Source organism: Eutrigla gurnardus (genome assembly GCF_963514095.1).
Source record: "Eutrigla gurnardus genome assembly, chromosome: 9".
NCBI lineage: Eukaryota > Metazoa > Chordata > Actinopteri > Perciformes > Triglidae > Eutrigla > Eutrigla gurnardus.
In genome coordinates, this window is record NC_139923.1 from 16,736,026 (window position 1) to 16,755,616 (window position 19,591).

At 40.2% G+C, this 19,591-nt stretch overlaps 1 protein-coding gene across 3 annotated transcripts in view; it reads left to right on the plus strand.

Moving 5' to 3' along the window:
• Positions 1-19,591, plus strand: part of LOC311018744 (unconventional myosin-IXAa-like) — a 114,002-nt gene that overhangs the window by 47,707 nt on the left and 46,704 nt on the right. For 2 of the 3 annotated variants that reach the window (XM_084017810.1, XM_084017812.1), the window contains exons 3-8: positions 4,050-4,144; positions 4,880-4,942; positions 6,802-6,901; positions 10,574-10,627; positions 16,767-16,867; positions 17,964-18,090. In XM_084017810.1, coding sequence (XP_083873936.1) covers positions 4,050-4,144; positions 4,880-4,942; positions 6,802-6,901; positions 10,574-10,627; positions 16,767-16,867; positions 17,964-18,090 — 540 coding nt within the window. The remainder of the gene's footprint in view (positions 1-4,049; positions 4,145-4,879; positions 4,943-6,801; positions 6,902-10,573; positions 10,628-16,766; positions 16,868-17,963; positions 18,091-19,591) is intronic. The other variant, XM_084017811.1, reaches the window with a different exon arrangement.

The following is a 19,591-nucleotide window of genomic DNA, read 5'->3' on the forward strand; positions in this document are numbered from 1 at the left end:
TTGTCGCTTTCATTTGCAACAAAGCAGGTGAAATTGATGCACAGTCACCTGTGCTTCCTGACTGGACGGATTGATATCCCTGAAGTTTAACCGACTTGGTGATGTACTGTGATGATCAAGTGTACCCTTAATTCTTTTGAGCAGTGTAATGCGTACAAGAACTGCTATGTAAAAATATTTGTCATCCAATATTAACTTGAGTTGAAGCAGTCCTACCCTCCACATTCAGCTGGAACTGTTTGTATTTCCGTACGCAGTCTAACTTTTGCAGACGTATTTGAAAGGAGAAGCCTTTGATTAGAAGATTGGGCAGGAACATGCTAGCAGCTTGGATTTGGAAACAGTCTTGAATATTTCCCCAATTAGATAAATGTTTCCTCCTCCCTCTTTTTCTGGTACTCATTTGTTTTTATGAGCTTTCACTTTTTTTGTACTAAGCCTTTATTGTATGACAATTGAAGTCATGATCCCTGAGACCTCTGTCTGTGCTTATGCAGAATTATCATCACCATGTTGCTGTTTTACTGGTCATTATATCAGCACTGTAACTGTGCTGCATGCTGCCCAGATGCAAAGCAGTGGTTCCTGGTTTGGTTTTGTCAGGATGAATCAGAGGAAGAAGGTTCAGGGCTTCTGCCCACCTGCAGTTTTTAAAGCAAATAATACATGCAGCAAAATTAAACAAAAATAACCTGACGGGAACTGCTTTGGCCAATATTCTCTTTGAATATGATGAGCACTGTGTTGTAATATGTACTGGCATACAGTAGGGCAGTGGTGTGATTTTAGGGTAACCTACTGTATGCCACACTAAAGTCATGTGCATTTATGCAGATTAAAACAAGAAAAATAATGCAAAGTCTCCAAAGTGTATTCCCTCAAAATATTTCACATTATGGTCTTCTGAGAAATTATAATTTTTTATAGTTGAGCTTATTATCAATTTAGACCATGTAATTATGCATCTCTCGAGATATGATTCCATCGCAATAAAAGTCCATTAAAAGACTAAATGGTCATATTGAATTATCACCCAGCCAGCATTAAACAAAATTATAAACCAAACAATGATCACCCCAAATAAAGGGGAAAAATACAACTTACTGAAATCAATGATATTGTAATATTGGTGGCCATGTTAAGATTACCTAGCAGTGGCTGGTTTGCTTGTTGAGTGACCATTAGACCAAAAACACCTTTAGATGTGAGCTGGGTCACTGTAGCCAGCATCAATGATTTCAGCCATTCAGCACTCCATAGAAGAAACTAGCTAATGGATGCTAGCCCAGAAGATTTTGGTACATCTCCACTTGTTATTTATAATCGAAGTCACCAAACGGTGTTTGAGAGCGTTTAGGGAAACAGCTGTTCTGGGGGAAAAGACAGAGAGAAAGAGCAGGAGAGAGAAAGAGAGACACCGGGTTGATAGCTTATTTAAGCTAATTTTAGCTGCTGCTTTGAAGAAGGCCTTGACATGCAAATTAACAGGCTAGCTTCCATCTTGTCCTCGCAACACTTAACAAGCTAAATCCGGTTCTCAAATAGCAGCACCACTGCCTGCTTCCTTATTCTACAGCCCTCGAGGAAACAACTGGCTAACGTAATGTGACAGCGTGGAAGAGCCCACAGGGGCTAACATGGCGCATACGCATTTATTAGCATAAGTATGGAGCTTAAATATAAAGATACACACACACACACACACACACACACACACACACACATATGCTGTTTTTAACACACTTAAGTTGGTTATTTCTGGACTGCATATGGCACCACAAGCTGTGAAGGCTGGGGTTAATTCAGTTTGTATTGAGTCATGATGAACTTCAAATTGTTTGGTCTTTTAAGTCTATGAGAACAACAAATGTAACCAGTGTGTGTTCCTTGATCTTGGATGTTTCCTTCAGGGCTGCATGTTGTTTTCTAAAGAGAACAAATATGTCACCGTTTGCTATGTTTCTTTTTCTGTCATTTGTTTGGATCAAGATGCAAACAAAGTCAAGCAAAGTGTTAAAATTGTTCCTTTTTAAATACGGCAGCTTGCTCATGTGCCCTACGCTCCAAACTGTGACGCTTTACATGGTCATAGTTATTGTGGAAGTAAAGGTGGAAGTCTGGTGAGGTAGTATCAAGAGTGACAAAGTCCGCAGGACAGGGGGGAAAACGCAGGACTTTCACCCAGGTGACAGATGTGTATGTCTGGATGGGAAACAAAAAAAAGGCACATTTGAAGTTAAAGTAAATGTATAATGTAACTTAACTTACATTATGTTACATAACAATATGCTAGGTACTTAACTTACATAGTGTGTAAACATATATCAAACATACATATATTAACCCATACTACATTTTTTTCTTCAGTGGTTTGATTGTCATTGGCAGTTTCCATAAAAGCTGGTGGTGATCATTACACTCAATTACTTCAGGAAGTGGATTTTCCTCTAAAACTCAAACTAGAAACATTTTGCTTCAAAAGAGTTAATTATTGAGGATGAAAGCTCTGTAAATTGCAGTTTCCATTCACATTTTGGATAGAGGGCGATCTCGCTGCCAGTCTACTCTTCCGCATTTCGTCTTTTTGACTACTCAAGGCCCTTTACACTACCTTCAGTCTACATTCACTCACTCACACACCTCAATACATAGATAGCAGAGGATCCACCGGCCGATCAGCATCTCATCCAACTCATTCACACACATTCACACGCCAATGGCTTAGCCTTCAGGGGGAATTTGGGGTTCAGTATCTTGCCCAAGGACACTTTGGCATGCGGACAGGAGGAGCCGGGAATCGAACCACCAATCATCCTGAGCCACAGGCCCCCTCTCTTTCTCTTCTGGTTCTTATTTATTCATTTATCATAACTCCCAAATTGTTATTGCATCAGCCTGAACTTTCACTGCTGTTTCTGTGCACTGCAGTGCTGAAAGTCGCCGTCTGACGCTCTCTGTTGCTTACGTCGAGGCTAACTGCTACATTTGCAGCGTTTATAAAGAATTAAGCGTTAAAAGCATTCTGGCTTTCGAGGATCAGAAAACCGATTAGCTCGATTACGTAAAAACAACTATGAAAGGTGAACTTTTGCTCGTCTTGCATATTTACTCGACTCTAGCTTTGAGCTTGTTAAATCTGCCGTCGCCCTGGTAACACGTCTTCAAAACGTCACCGACTTTTACAGCTCATTGGCTCGCTCCGTTCACCAAAAGGCCGGCTAGCTTCTGTGACTACCTCCGTTGGCAGAGGCGTAACAATCTGTCACCCCTTTCCATCTCGGTAGTGTTTACACTGACGACGGGGCAGAAAAAGGAGTGATACTCCTGCAAAGAAAAGGCGTGGAATAAAAGGGGCCTTACGTTTCCTCTTCCCTCCATGTTTTCTCTCCGCTCCTTGTTTTTCTCCACTCATCTTCTCTCCTCCCCTCTCCTTGATTCCGCTACTCTCTTCCCCTCTTGTCTCCTAGTCTCCCCTCCTCTCCCCTTTTGTTTCCTCTCCTCTAACCAGCTCCATTGGGCCTCATGAGACACCTAATGAGAACCTGAACGAGTCCTTCAGGGGCCTCTAATGATGGACTCCCTGTGTATGTGCTTGTGTGCGTGCGTGTGCGTGTGCATGTGTATGCGTGTGTGGCAGAAATGCCCACAAACTCCCACAGGTTGTGAATGTGTTTGCCTTTATAGGAATCTGGCAGTTCAGTGGTTGACGTGTCGGAGTGTGAGTTTGTGTGTGTGCTTCTTGTGGGCCCCTTCCTAGCCTTGGGACCTCTGTTACAGTGCTGTGATTGGTTGCGTTCCCCTTTAGACGGAACATAATTTTTTCTCTTTGGGTCAGAGATTAATTTCCATCATAAAGTTTGTGTGTAGAAATTCAGGGTTTTGAAGAGCCTATGATCGGAAATATTTGTTTGCTATAACTTGTTGATAAGAATTAAAGCTTCTGCTGCCTTGCCAGACAAGTTTAAAGGATGTCTACATTTTTCTGTTTCACTGTTGTACAGATGTGTATCACCTGTCTACATGTTGATGTGTTTCCATTGTCTCCTCAGGCCTTTGGAAACGCCAAGACGGCCCACAACAACAACTCTAGCCGCTTCGGCAAGTTCATCCAGGTCAACTACCAGGAGAGTGGCACAGTTAGAGGGTGAGACCCCCCCCCCCCACACACACACACACACACACATACACACAGTTGTGTTTTCAGGACTTACCCTAACCATAACTGCTAACATAACCCTTAACCTTAACCCCTAAAATGTTATAATGTATGTAATAGGGTCATAATAGGCTGGCATGTATAATCATTATAGGCCTGAAACAGCCACATATACCAAATTCTTATTCAATTCATATACTTTTTTTTTTTTTTTTGCAAGTGCATTTGTAAATTGCAGTCAGGATGAAAAGAGAATTTCATCAAATATATATATATATATATATATATATATATATATATATATATATATATATATATATATTTTTTTTTTTTTTTAAGATTACCAATGATTTAAAATACTGATGCAGCTCTGGGTTAAATCAAACCTCGGACATTATAATGTTAAGAGGTTAAAGGTAGGTATGTAGAAATGTGTTAAATTATACAGTGTCATATTCATTTCTCATTTAATATGCATAGTTTTTGTGGAAGGTACTGCCATTCCATGAGTTAGTATGTTATTATACTACTATAAGAGGTGTGTCAATCAACAGCAATTGAGATATCTCCAGACAGAGTAGTTCATATGTTTATGTTACACAAGTCTGTAATTCAATCTTCTTCACTTTATGTCAGCTGATTTTATTATAAGAGCTGGAACAGATATTATCTCTCATGGCTCTGTTGACTTTCATGTGTCTGTGTGTATGTTTTATTTTTCAGAGCCTATGTGGAGAAGTACCTCCTGGAGAAATCCCGTCTGGTGTATCAGGAGCACAATGAGAGGTGGGTGGAGATCAGACTCTCAGCGGGGATTGTGGGTGATATCTCTGAATACTTTTGACTGGGTGCTGATCATGTCATCACTGAGACAGATTCCTTGTACACATATTGTCACCCGGTTGGTTCTGTTACCACAGTGTTATTGTCATGTAGTGAACACATTTATGATATGTTAAGATTTTGTCCCAGCCTCCCCCTATGTCAGATTTTAGTTTGATGATATTACCTGGGAATTTATCACCGCTGATTTTGATTACTGCATGCACTATCTATTTTTATTTCTTACTTTCACTCTAAAAGTAAAAATCCACATGAACATTTCTGTAAAGAATTGATCCGTTTTAACCCAGCTTAGCTTGGAACCCAGCCATAAAGAAAGGAACAGTCAATAATAAAATAACCATAATTTCCTCTGTGAGCTGATGATATATCAGATGTTAATTTGAAACCGGCCTCTGCCCTTTACTCTCGAAGTTAACACTGCAAACTAACAGGTTTCCTGGAGGAGTTTAATGCACAAAGAGATTGATGATTGATTGTTTATTAATATTATTTACACATTAGAACTATTATTTTTGCAGTTCATATAGATCGGTACACTGCCTGTTTTCACAACTTTTTTCCCCACTCACACTAGCAGACACTGTTTGAATCTTCTCCACACACACACACACACACACACACACACACACACACACACACACACACACACACACACACACACACACACACACATGCATAGGAATTTCCACCTGTACCCACATCCCTGATCTTTCTTCTGTAAGACAACACACGTCCTCACATACACAATCCTTCACTGGTAATCTAATTCCTCTAAGCCTGATTGGCCTGGGGTTTCTATTCCATCCTGATGACAGACCCCCCAGACATCTCAGACCTGAAGCAGAGAGGTGGGAGAGCAGGCATACTCATGATAAACTGCTTACTATCCTAAATCTTAACTTCAGTCTCATGGCAGGTTGCCTCTATACGACCTCAGAGTAAGACAATAAAAACTAGCTGAGCCTTTCAGTCATGCTCGACTTTGTTGCTACTATGTGCAGGTGAAGGGCTGCTATTCAGTGAATCTACCAGCAGTTATTAGTAATGATTTTTTTGTTTGTTTATATAATGTTTTATTTGCTTCACTAACAGATGATCATTAACAGTGGGAGCAGCTTTACCAGTATCATTATCCAGTCATCAGCCAATTTTTTTCCAGGTCTGACCACCTGAAAGGGTGTTTTATCTCTGCCATCCAGATGGTTAATGCTAGAATGAATGGTCTGGAGGGTGGAATATTTAGGGTTAGGATAGCCTATAGACCGTTTCAACAGAATTGCATTGCTAGGGTCCGTATTTACTTACTGTTAGTTTATGTCAAGGTTTTAGTTTTGTATTCATGTCAGTAATGGCTGTGATTAGGGTAAAAATAAGTGCCCTTCACCCTGAAATGACTGTAATCATCTAGAAACCTGATCTGCACATGTCAATGTTTGTACAATGTTTTTACTACTGTGTCTTAAACCAGCCAGCCAGCTAGCCAACTGTTTTTGGTAGCTGATCTAGTCATTCTAGGAAATGTTAATTAAGAATTGTTGTTTTATTTATTAGTGGGTTTATATTAAATGTTACCTTGTTACAAATGTTTATTTGTCATATTTTGCAACTCAAGAGGCTATATTAGCAGCTGTACTCATCTCAATTTCATTGTTGTTTTGTCAGAGTGAAAAGATGTGAAAGCTGCGGTCCTTAGTTCAACTCAAAGGGAATTTAAAATGATTCAAGAAATCAATACAGGAAAAGCCTTTTTGTCCTGTAAAATATACTCTCCAACTTGTTGTTTATGCATTTGTCTGTAGGAACTACCATGTTTTCTACTATCTATTGGCCGGAGCCAGCGAAGAGGAGAGGAGGTCCTTCCATCTGCTCAAACCTGAGGAATACCACTACCTCAACCAGGTCGGCACGCACACACACACACACACACACACACACACACACACACACACGCACACACACACACACGCGCACACACACACACACACACGCGCACACACACACACACACACACACACACACACACACACACACACACACACACACACACACACACACACACACACACACAGAACACAGAATTCAGTGCATATAGAAATATAAATAGACCAACTCCACATTGATATACATCCATGCCATTCTGTTGTGTTGCATATTAAATATTATAAAATTCTTCCAGTTAGAGGTGATGGCTGCAATTAGCAATCTGACTACAATTGTCTCAATTATAATGATTATGCACAATTTTACTTAACTTTTAAAAACTTCAATGTTGATGAAAACAGGAGCTTTACTGACTCTCAGATTCCCCATAAAGACCAGGTTGTCGGTCTTTAATACACTTCACCACATTTATTGTACTACTCGACTTCATCGACACCACGTTAGCATAGTTTGTTTACATTGTTAGCCTTCCCCTGCTCGTTAGCCTCATATGCTAAATACTTCCACTTTTGCTTTGTTCATTTTCTACTAAAACTGGTGTTGAAGGCCCTCTAGCAGCAGCGCTAGCTGTGTTCAGTCAGCTCAGTGTTGTGAACGTGAAATAGAGTTCATGTGTTCAGCTGCTAGAGATAGACGGCGCTGTCTGTCAGCAGCGCTACTCTCAGTGCTCTGGAAAGTTATGCGTCAAGGGGCGGAGAAGGAAAAAGTTGATAATGTTGCAAGTTATTATCAAATCCGATTTTTAGTAGCAATTATTTTCTGAGTATCGATTTTTTTGACAAACCTCTTGCGGATCAAGCGAAAGAAACAAGTTTATTTGGCCGTTTCTAGGTGGTAACACACAGTTTGCAAGAACTCTCACGATGCTGCCTGATGATCTATCCAAACCTTAACCATGCAAGGTCAATGCCTTAACCCTCCTGTGGAATGTTGTCAGCTGTGGGGTACCATCGAGACATGACCATTTTATTTTTCTGTAGCGTCTTTTCCATAAAGGGCAGACACTTATAATAACTGAGCCTTTCAGTGGCAAAACAAGCCTCTATATTGGATGTAAATTAATTGTGCAGAATTGCTCCTATAGTTATTACATTGAAGCTGTTTAGCAGCTTTATACTTAAATTTCCCTTTATTGTGGTCACCTATTTAAATTCCAAATTTATTCCAATTAAGTGTCTCTTCCTTGTGAAGATAGACACTACCACTCAGATATTTTTTTTCATTGAGCACATTGGTGAATTCCACAAATTCTCTTAAATCACCCATATGCGCAGTATAAAAACAAATCTGTTGGTACGAGTGGTTTTCTCTCTGTTGGATATATCGCTATGTTGAGTGCAGCAGCTACAAAATAATGTCAGCCCTGCATCTGTGACTATGTGCGTGTGTGGCTGTGTATTTCTGTGCTTGTTTACATGTACTACAGTATCTGTGTGCGTTGGCAGCAGATGTGAGAGCATTCATATTCCCTTTTCCTGTGGCAAAAAAAAAAACACCTCCTTTGTTCATCTTTTTCCCTCGAAAAAGTAACATTTTTTTCATCCCTTAATCCCCACGACAACAAACCCCCCTTTCTCTCATCTTCATCTTCTGTTGCTGGCTGCTGTTACCATGCAGTTCTGTTTCCATGGCAACAGCAATAGTCAGGAGTTAATCTAGCGCTGACTTGCTCTCATGCAGACGGCGATGGCGGTCGCGTGCTTGTGTGCACACGCATTTGTCGGCGCGCATGCATGCAAGCATGCTGATAGTCAGAGAAGGACACACACACACACACACACACACACACACATACACACACACAGAGGAACAAAGTGATTCCCCATATTTATCTCTTCTCTCTGAGAGATTTTGGTCTCTAAGTGTTCATCTGTGTCTGTCAGTCTGTAAGTGGTGAAACATAAGTACAATACAATTTACGCAGCTTTATAGTTCTTTTCAGCTCAAGCTTTCTGGCCCACAATTTTACTGTTTTGGTTCACTCTTAAGACTCTCATAATGAATTAGTAATTCATCCAAGTCAATTTTGGCTGCAGCAGGCAGCTGTTTTCATTGAAACATCTCTAAAACCTCACTGCTCACTACGTCTGCTCCAAACAGCAGAAAGACACAGTTAGCTACTTGTTGGTGAACACAGTGGAACATTTAGCAGCTAAAGAGCCAGGTATTTTCTTGTAGTTGGGGGTTGTTGAAGACTAAAAAAAATAAAGCTAAATGAGAATGAATACTGGACTTCCATTTATCATGTGGCCACAGACACATCTCTAAATTAATGCAAACATTGCTCTATATCTGCTGGACGAACAGCATATCAACAACATATCATAAAAAGAGCAATATACACCATTCAGAGTATTAATAAAGCAGCAAACAACTATCTGCTATGTAAAGATATAGAGGAGTAAAGTCTACCTGAGCAGAGAATGGAGTCACCGTCCCTCTCTACATGTTGTTATCGGCTTCTCTGTGCTGTCTGTATTGACATGGCTGGTACCATCTCCTCAACCAAATATCTCCTCACAGAATCTGTGAGCGCCGGCCACTGTCAAGGTTGTATTTGGTATGATTAACTAAAGCTTCTGGGACTCCCAGCTGTCTTTGCTTAACCCTGCTGTCTCACTTTATTTTTCTAGTCCTGCATCCACCGAAAGATGCGCTGTTATCATATGCGTTTTTAAGATTAGTTGTGTTTCCTCACTTCACTGATATCTTTTTAAAGCAAATGTGACACATTGCCTCATCTTAATTTGCTGGTTTAGCCTTGTAACTGACAGAGTTGTGGAAATGTATGCCCTCCTCAGGTAAACACTCTCTGTCAGCACATTTGCTGAAGTTTTTACTGTTAATATTGTTAGCTACAAACCACCAACTCAGGCGTCGCCATGTTGAGAGCTATTGAGAGGCAATTGAAATGGTCCCAATCTTGTATTATGCACTTTGAAGCATCTGCATTTTTCCCCCCACTACCAATAAAGAGTACTTCATAGAGAAGTATTGACAGAAGGTACATACATTTTGATGCATTTTCTTGAGTGCTTCAAATGTACTGTATGTTACTTCTACTTTAGAGGAAAATATTATACTTATTTCACACCTACACATTGTACTAGACATATAATCAACTATCTCCAGCCTGACCAGCTTCAACAGTGAAATGCTCTTTCCACACTATATCAATCGTAATTATTGTTACTTCTGTACTTTTTTAAGTAAGTCATTTTTACTCTGTATTGATGCTTTTACTTGCTTTTTCTAGTTAAAAGATCTGAATCTGATCTGATCTCGCATCCTTGAACCATCAAGGATTCAATTGCAGCTCTCTCTCTCGCTCTCTGTGTGTGTGTGTGTGTGTGTGTGTGTGTGTGTGTGTGTGTGTGTGTGTGTGTGTGTGTGTGTGTGTGTGTGTGTGTGTGTGTGTGTGTGTGTGTGTGTGTGTGTGTGTGTGTGTGTGTGTGTGTGTGTGTGTGTGCGTGCGTGCGTGCGTGCGTGCGTGCGTGCGTGCGCGCGCGTGTGTATTAGTATTTTTCTTCTCACGTATTAACAGCATGTGTCATTTTTTTTACAGTAGCTTTTTAACTGTGCATATTATTCTGTGTAATTCCTGCCTTCTTAACCCGCTCTGCCTTCCAGATGACTAAGAAATCACACAAACTCCACTGGGACAATTACTATGAAACAGATCTGGTCAGTATCATGTGGAAGTTGTTTTTGTACGTCTGTGCTCACACGTCTGTTTTCACTGAAGTGGACTTACGATGGCCGCGACCTGAACCTCAGCTGGTCAAGCGAAACGAAAATTTTAAAGGGATACTTAAATGTAATGACTTTATCTAAATGTTTTTGTCTTCAGATATTTAAGTACTTTTGAAGGTGTTTCACACTTTACCAATAAAAGGAGACATCTCCTTGAAAGTAACACTAATAAGTTAAACAAATTAACCAAATAAAAGTCCAACATTAAGTAATCCCTTTAATCTAACATTTGGATGCTTTGCTGTTGGGAGATTAGTTCATTACATCAAACCTGGAAACGTCCGTCTTTGAAGGGAAGGTTCAGGATTTCACCACCACAATTACAGCCACATGTATTATCTGACACACTGTAGGATTATTTACTGTAGAAAGGTTAGTGGTTTAAAGAGTATAAATCATAATAACAACATCCAGTAGCATGTTATCAAATTCAAGAGAAGAAAAATATCAAATAAACTTTTTTAAGGCTAAAGTTTAAGTTTTTTGGGGGGGGGGCTGTAAGCAAAATTGAGTGTGAATACCCTTGCAGATGTCAGTTGTGGAGGAATCCTTCATTTTTAATTTTAAGGATTTGACTTATTCCTTTTTTAAGTTATATTTTTCATGTTAATCAGTAGGGATTATTATTTATCTAAATTATTACTAACTAAATTATTTATCAAGTACTATTGCAGATATTTGAGAATAAATGAAAAAAAGCACAAACAGAACATGAACAAACATTTATTGCAAGGGCCGTTATTAAAAGTTATAATACTCCACCCTGAGTTTGGCATGTGAAATCCTTTTAATTTGAAGGAATAGCAGTAAAAAACATTGGTTTTACATTAGCAGTTACTTAATACATATGCTATAAAAAGCTGCATTAAAGTGAGGCGTAGATCAATGAGATGAAATTACAAATATTGGATTACAATTATGCGTCGATATGCAATTCGAGTCCAGCATGGGACTCGACCACTAACAATAATAAAAAACGGACAATATAAAGACCGAATTAATGAATTTCCATCCATCCATTAAACCATGGCTGGGTTGCGGGGGCAGCAGGCTTTGGAGGGCATTCCAGACGTCCCTCTCCCCAGCAACGCTTTCCAGCTACTTTTGGGTGGACCCCAAGGAATTCCTAGGCTAGATGCTATATAATCCCTCTGGAACACCTGATCAGATGACCAAACCACCTCAACTGGCTACTTTCAATCCAAAGGATCAACAAGCTCCTTTGAGATGTCTGAACTCCTCACGCTATCTCTTAGGCTGAGCCACCCCACGGAGGAAGCTCATTTCAGCTGCTTGTATACACAACTGTATTCTTTCGATGACCATGGCAATAGGTGAGGGTTGGAACGTAGACTGGTAGATCAAGAGCATTGCCTTCTGACTCAGCTCCCTCTTCATCACAACGGTCAGGTACAATGCCGGCATCACTGCTGTCACTGCCCCAAACCACCTGACCTATCTCACAATCCAATTTACCCTCACTGGTAAACAAGACCACGGGATATTTGAACTCCCCTGCTTGGGGCAACGACTCACTCGACCTGGAGGGTGCAGCCCATGTTTTCCGGTAGAGCACCATGGCCTCAGACTTGGAGCTACTGACCCTCATCCCAACTGGTTCACACTCTGTTGCTAACCTCCCCAGTGCAAGCTGCAGGTCATGTACTGAAGGAGCCAACAGAACCACATCATCTGCAAAAAGAAGGGACACAATTCAAATCAGACACTCTCCTCCTCCTGGTTACACCTTGAAATCCTGTCCATGAAAATCACGAACAGGATTGGTGACAAGAACAACCTGGCGGAGGCCAACACCCACTGGGAACCTATTTGACACTGGACTATAAAAATAGGTACATGGCTCTCATTTCGATTATATAAGCACCGGATGGCTTGTTGAAACGTCCCTGGTAACCTACATCCCAACATTACCCCCCACAGGATGCCCGGAGGGACACTGTCCCCCCACTGTCAAACTCCCTTGCCCCCTTCAACAGACCTGCAAGGGTAAAGAGCTGGTCCACGGACAGTACAGAATCCACATCATTCCTCCTGTAATCAAGGTTTGACAATCGATTGGAACCTCCTATCAAGCACCCTGGCCTTGCCGCGATTACCTTTTTTGATGCCCTGGTGACCTTTGTCAGGGATATGGGCGAGCCTTCCCCCAAGTCTTCAAACTTCCCATCTTCTTTGGAGAACTTGTTAGTAGGGTTCAGGAGTTCTTCAAAGTGTTCTCTCCTTGGAACCAGTCAGCTGTTTCAAGACAGACCCCTGGGCCAGCCATGCCTGAAAGGCCTCCTTCTTCAGCTTGACAGCCTTCAGCCCCAGACAACCAGGTCTGCCCACCAGCCATCCTCAACCACCTGCTCCTCTCTTTACCAGAGTGTCCTAGATATATTGCAGCAGATCTGACAATATGGCCACAAAACCATTCATCGAACTTTGGCTTAGGGTGTTCTCGTACCAGGTACACTTATGCACCTCCCTATGCTAGAACATGGTGTTAGTCAAAGCCAATTCATGACTAGCACAGAAGTCCAGCAACAAAGCACCACTGATGTTCAGATCAGGCAGGCCACTCAAACACCAACCTCGAGGTTACTCTATCGTTGCCGATGTCAAGTCAGAGACTTCCTCTCAGCGACTTGCAGACGCATTTATCCTCCAGGGAAAACGTCTTGGATTTTTTAAATGTATTTAAATTAAGTCTGACCATAAATATGATCAAAAACAAGGTATGACTGAAAATATAAAGGTTTATAGTTCAAATAAAAATATGTACTAGTATAGGACAAGCCATTTTGCAGCTGAACAACTTTTATTTTCGAAACACAATGAAATTCAGGATTTAAACTTCAAGTAACACCAGCCAATATTATACACTGAGAATGGTAGTGTCAATAGATGTCACATCCTGAAACTTCCCTGTAAATGTGTGGTCCATTGTGTGCGTTTGTCTTTGCCGTTTCACCGGTCTTTGAGCCACTGTCTTACAAGTCTCCACCTGAGAGGAGGTGATGTTTGGTCAGTGGGATTTGTTTTGTGTGGTTAAGGGATAAAGTATATCCTAATAGGACACTTGACATGAGAGTTGGTTCGTATAAAATCTGACTTGAGGGTTGCCATTTGAAATCCTTGTAACTTTTGTGAATCAGCTGCTGTCCTCTGAGAATAAGTAAACTACAACACTATGCAGCCTACAGAGAGGAATGTTTAAAAGTCAAAATGCAGGTTTTCAGTTAACTATTCTCTTCAAAAAATATTTAAGCATTTTAATAAATATGCCAACCACTGGGGCAGTGACATCTAGGGGCAGTTTAAAAAAAAAAAAAACACGAAAGTACCTCTTGGTTTCTAACCTCTTTGCATGCATTTTGAATTGCCATGCTGTTAAAAGTTGCTATAGGGTATACACATTATTTTCCATTGCCTTAACAAAAGACATGAGATCGTTCTCATATCAGTCTTCTCGTCTCACTCTCACTAAGGAAGCAAATAAGCGTATTCCCTAAAATGTTGAACTAATCCTTTAACATCACTGACTCTCTGGCTCTCTCTCATAGTTTTACCTCACACAACCATGCTCTCTCACTGTTTGCTGACACACTGTCTCCCTCAAGGGTCAGTCAATGACCTCATCAGTCTGTGACCCCACCGTCCAAGGAGATGATGTCACCATCTTGACACACACGCACACACACACACACACACATACAGAGAGAGAGAGAGAGAGAGAGAGAGATTAAGAGAAAGTTCAGTCGCTTTTGACAGCTGTCTGAGCATTTAACCAGCCCTATGGGCCTATTTAACCTTTGCCCTCTACCATTGGTCAATGCGTGGGTGGCAGACTGCAGTAAATAGAGACACCCAGTACTTTAAATAGTGACAAGTGTGTACAGTTTCTGGATGCATATGAAAATAGACAACAAACCAATGTGATTTAAGAAAAAAAAATAGATCTAAATATTATTATTATTATTTGACTAATGATCCCAAAGACCAAACATTGTCTGGATGTTTGCATTGCTCGGACTCTGAGGCTGTTGGTTTTTGCATTTTGTGCCTGTTTGGGTGTCTGTGGTTTTTGGTTGTGTGGAATGTCTAGTGACGGAGTGGCATGCTGTGCTTGACCAGGTGCCTTGACAACATTAATCCTGATTAAGTCATGGTAAGTAACAGGAATGCCGTGACTGAGTTTGCATAACTTTTAAGTGGATCCATGAGCGATCTGTTTAAAAGCTACATGTACTACGTCAGCTGGCCCCTTGACTTGGCTCAATTTGCTGTAACCCTGCACCAGGAGTGTTGCAACTGGCATAACATTACAATTTCAAGTCGTGAGTGAGAAAGGGTTCTTTGTTTAATAATAAGTTGTTTATTAATCATCCCTTTACTGCACTCAAGAAGTACCATCAGCCAAGGTTTTGGTTTTCGACCAAAGTATTCCATCACAACTGGCCAAAATTGATCTCTTTATTTCCTTAGCTTCCTTAAGCGTATCACATTGTGCTGCTTAGCACTGAAGTCTACCATACCAGGCAATTTGAAAACTGTCTTTTCCCGGGGATCACCGTAGCTCAAAAAGCCTCAAGACCCCTTTGTTGCGATGGGAGAAGCTCACTTGAGAAAAACGCAGATTTTTGGCTCTGCAGTTCCTTACAACTTCAGAACCAAAGTAAAACAATGGAGAGGCTGAGTAGTGTTGGATGTTAAAGCGTAGAAGTGCCAATCCAGAATGTGGATTATGGTGATATGTGCCGATTACAGAGAGGCTCACTGCCGCTGACTGACCGGAGGGCCTGAGGAGACACACACACTCACTCACTCACACACACACACACACACACACACACACACACACACACACACACACACACACACACACACACACACACACACACACACTGTAAACATACACATCCTCACTCTTTACCCCCTTTACTATCACTCAATCACATCAGTGCCTCCCTGTTGTTACCAGAGATGATGACTTGGACTTGGGACTTGGACTCAAGTGTAATTGCACAATGCGATTGTAGTTTATTGAAAAGTAGGCCCCGGTTATTATTGTTCTTGTTATTATATGTTATCAATATTATCCTGTTACCCTGAGTAACCGTTTAATGATTTTTTTTGGGACACATTGCAGTTATTTACTTCAAAAGAAAGTTTCTATTGTGTTTTTTTATTGTATTGATAGTCTGTCTAAAGTAATTGTATATTTAATAACTGATCAATGCTGATACGGTATGCTAATAGGTAAAGCATGTTACATTAAGGCTTTGAATACTTTAGATGTAGCTTTGCTGTGCTCAAAGCAGAAAAGCAGCAGATGATAGAACACTCATTGCTTGGACTGGCAATAAATGACTTCTGAGATTTTCTCCCAGTTATACAGAGATGTGTTCACACAGCAGGGTTTCCCAAGAACATTTGCAAACAGAGTTGGCTTGCGGTTTTGTTTGTTGTGTTGTTTTTTTTAAAAGTTTTTTTCTTTTCTGACATTGTGACGTGCTTCTTTAATTTCAAAGTGAACGTAACATTTGAGTATTTAATCACTGTCATCGGCTGAGCTGAGTCAGACAACCATGACAACATGTAGTCATGGTGGTCTTATCCATCAAAGATGTGGCCTTTGCTGCCGGAGGAGTGAGGTGTGGACTATAGTCACATGATTTGGACTCACATCATGATTCTGATGACTTTCTACTCAACTTGAGAAAACCCACAAGACTTTCAACTGCACTTTTAATCTGATACCAACCATTTCACTTGGGCTTTGGTCTTTTGACTTGAATGAGTTGACATTCTCCCCAATTATGTCATAAATAAACTATTCAAAGTGAGAAAAAATATCCTTCACTTTCTTTGTATCAATCTGACAGCAGTCATTTAGCTTAGCTAGATACATCCATTAGTGCTTCATCATCTGTAATGGAATAGTTTCAATTGTTATCAATCAGCTTTAAGTCAGGTGTATGTGTGTTCATTAAAAATCCTTTGTGATGCTGATGTCTCTCTGTCTTCCTCTCTTTTTTTGTGTCCATGCGTTTCCACCTGACATCAGCAGGACTGCTTCACAGTGGAAGGAGAGGATCTGAAACATGACTTTGAACGGCTGCAGCTGGCTATGGAGATGGTTGGGTTCTTACCCACAACACGCAAACAGTAAGATGAGCTACGTGATGTATTCAACTGTTCTTCTTGTGTACATGTAACTGATCACAGGACCTCTGTTAGAATCTGGGTCAGGCATATAAACATATTATCAGCACAGCACATGTGGTTTAGCAATGGTAACAAAACTAATCACTCTGTAATTACGCCACCTCTTCATGTGATGTTCTCTCAAAACATTTCATTTCTTTGTTTCTCACATACTCATACACATACTGAATGGCTGTATGAACTCCTCTGGTTTCAAAACAGTCATATATTATAGAAGTCTATGAGTAAATGATCCTACTTCTCACTAAATTTGTTACCTTAGTAAACAATATATCATAGCAATATCGACATTGAGGTATTTGGTCAACATAAATATTAAAAAATATCATGTTTTTTTACTCTCTATGGCCCAGCCCTAATTGAGTGTACAATAGATTATTAAACAGGGTATATTTCAGGAAGTGACTACATTCTGATTGACAGGTCACCACAACATTGTGCGGTCTGTGTGTTTTGTCTTAATACTTTATTCAATTGTACTTAGCTCCACCCGCTTATGTCCCTTTTGGTTTCAAAATGCTGTGATAGAGACCAAAAAAAAACAAGATTATGACGCAAACCAATGGGCGAAGTCACAATGGCAGCATCAAGTTGTTATATACAGTTTATGTCTTCAACAAACAGGCATACGATTGATATTGAGCTTCTCATCTAACCCCCAGCAAAAAAGCAAATCAAATATTTTGCAAAGAGTCAAACTACTCCTTGAAATCTTTATAGTGTTTAGGAGATAAATCTCCCTGAGGTCATCCGCTAGTGGTAAATAAAGGCATCAGTTAAGAAACTTTGTAAATTCAGGTTATTCAGGCATCACAAGTAAAACTTACACCACTTTTTCTTATCCACTGCCTTATTTAAAGATAACTATGGAATCAGATTTTCTTTGTGCCAGTTGCTGTAATAAAGGTGTCATGGTCGGTAATCTCTGAGCACAGAAATCTTTTTATTCATAATAAAAATCAGTAAGACTGTAGCTGAGTTGCCTCAAATATAATGTAACGTATTAACAATAAGTGTCTTTTTTCTCCTTTGTCAGGATCTTCTCCCTGCTGTCAGCAATCCTCCACCTGGGAAACATCCGCTACAAGAAGAAGACCTACAGGGACGATTCCATCGACATCTGCAACCCAGAGGTCCTGCCCATCGTCTCAGAGCTGCTAGAGGTGAGCAGCATAATGCAGCCTTTTCATCGTATTATCAAGTGTCGGTCAACAGTAAGGTAACACATCAACACATTTTGTGGCAAAATTATTTTTTTATTAAGTTTAAATGATAATCCAGTTTACAACTGAAAACCCAATACAAAATACCACATATGACATGCGGAGTCAGGAAACAATACTTTTTGTCTCGCTGATTTTCTGCCGAAATACAATACTCTAAATACTTTAAAGGATAATAAAATGAAGAGCTGGAGCGGGCCTTGACCACAAGGCTTGTTTATTCTCCCTAAAAACTTTATTTTCCGTTCCGTCTCCCAAAGTTATTCCATTTAATGCCGACTGGAGATACTTAAAGCACCACACAGACTTATTGAACTTTTATAAGACATTTAGCTTCAATTTGAGCAAATTAGTTTCCGTTTTGCTGTGTTTTTTTTTAAACACTGTGAGAGAAATATTGATTCCTATTGAGTTTACCTCCCATACCTGGACTTTAGAGAAAAGCCTCTCAAAGAGCTGAGGACTCTGCATAAAAGCACAGCTTGTGGTGACAGCAGAAGTTAAGAGGTGCTTCAGGTCCCAAAGAGTCGTCCAACCATCCAGTGCTTCCACAAAGTGCTGTTGGTGGCGAGACCATTTTTTTAGTCCTTTTGTATCAGCTTGCTGTCACATGGGCAAGTCCTCACTGTCTCAATATCACCTGCATTGTCAAATCATATTTTAATGGTTTTAAATCAGACACTGATACAAGCTTTAACCATTTTGTTTAAGTATCACTGTGAATCTGTCATACCTCACTACCTCTTCAACAATTAAATACATTATGAGGTTTTTGTAAACCAGATGTAGATTTTTGCCTTGACCTGTCAGGTGTAACCTCACTAACTTTGTAGACACTTGTTGGATGGTCACCCCTCGCACAATTCAGTTGTGACTTATCTCATTGCATCTTAGCAAGCAGATTAGTTGCTGAGTGGCAGCACTTTGTCTCTGTAAATAAAGTTGAAATCAAGACAGTCTGGTTTCAGCAAACTGTAGAAGTAAAACAGCTTCATATACTACACCATACACGCATTTTGGACAACCCCCTACTGGCTCATTGTTCCTCATTTTTTTGTCATTTTTAATTTACCATATATAACCCCAGCATTTGTTGTAAAAAAAACTAAAACTAAATTTAAACTAAAACTAAAGTTTTTTTTAGGCTTTAATCTGTATATTTTCTTGACCTCAATCTAAACACTGTAGTAATTAACCTACACTAATTAGACTGGTCTGAAGATGATGAGAGACATGAAAAAATATTTCCTGGCATGGGCTAACATGCCACACAGCCTTTCACAAATTGTGATGTGTTGCATTTGAGTTCATTCTTGACACTGAGTGCACACCACACACACACACACACCACACACACACACACACACACACACACACACACACACACACACACACACACACACACACACAGCTGTTCTGATTTACCTTGGGCCTGAGGGAT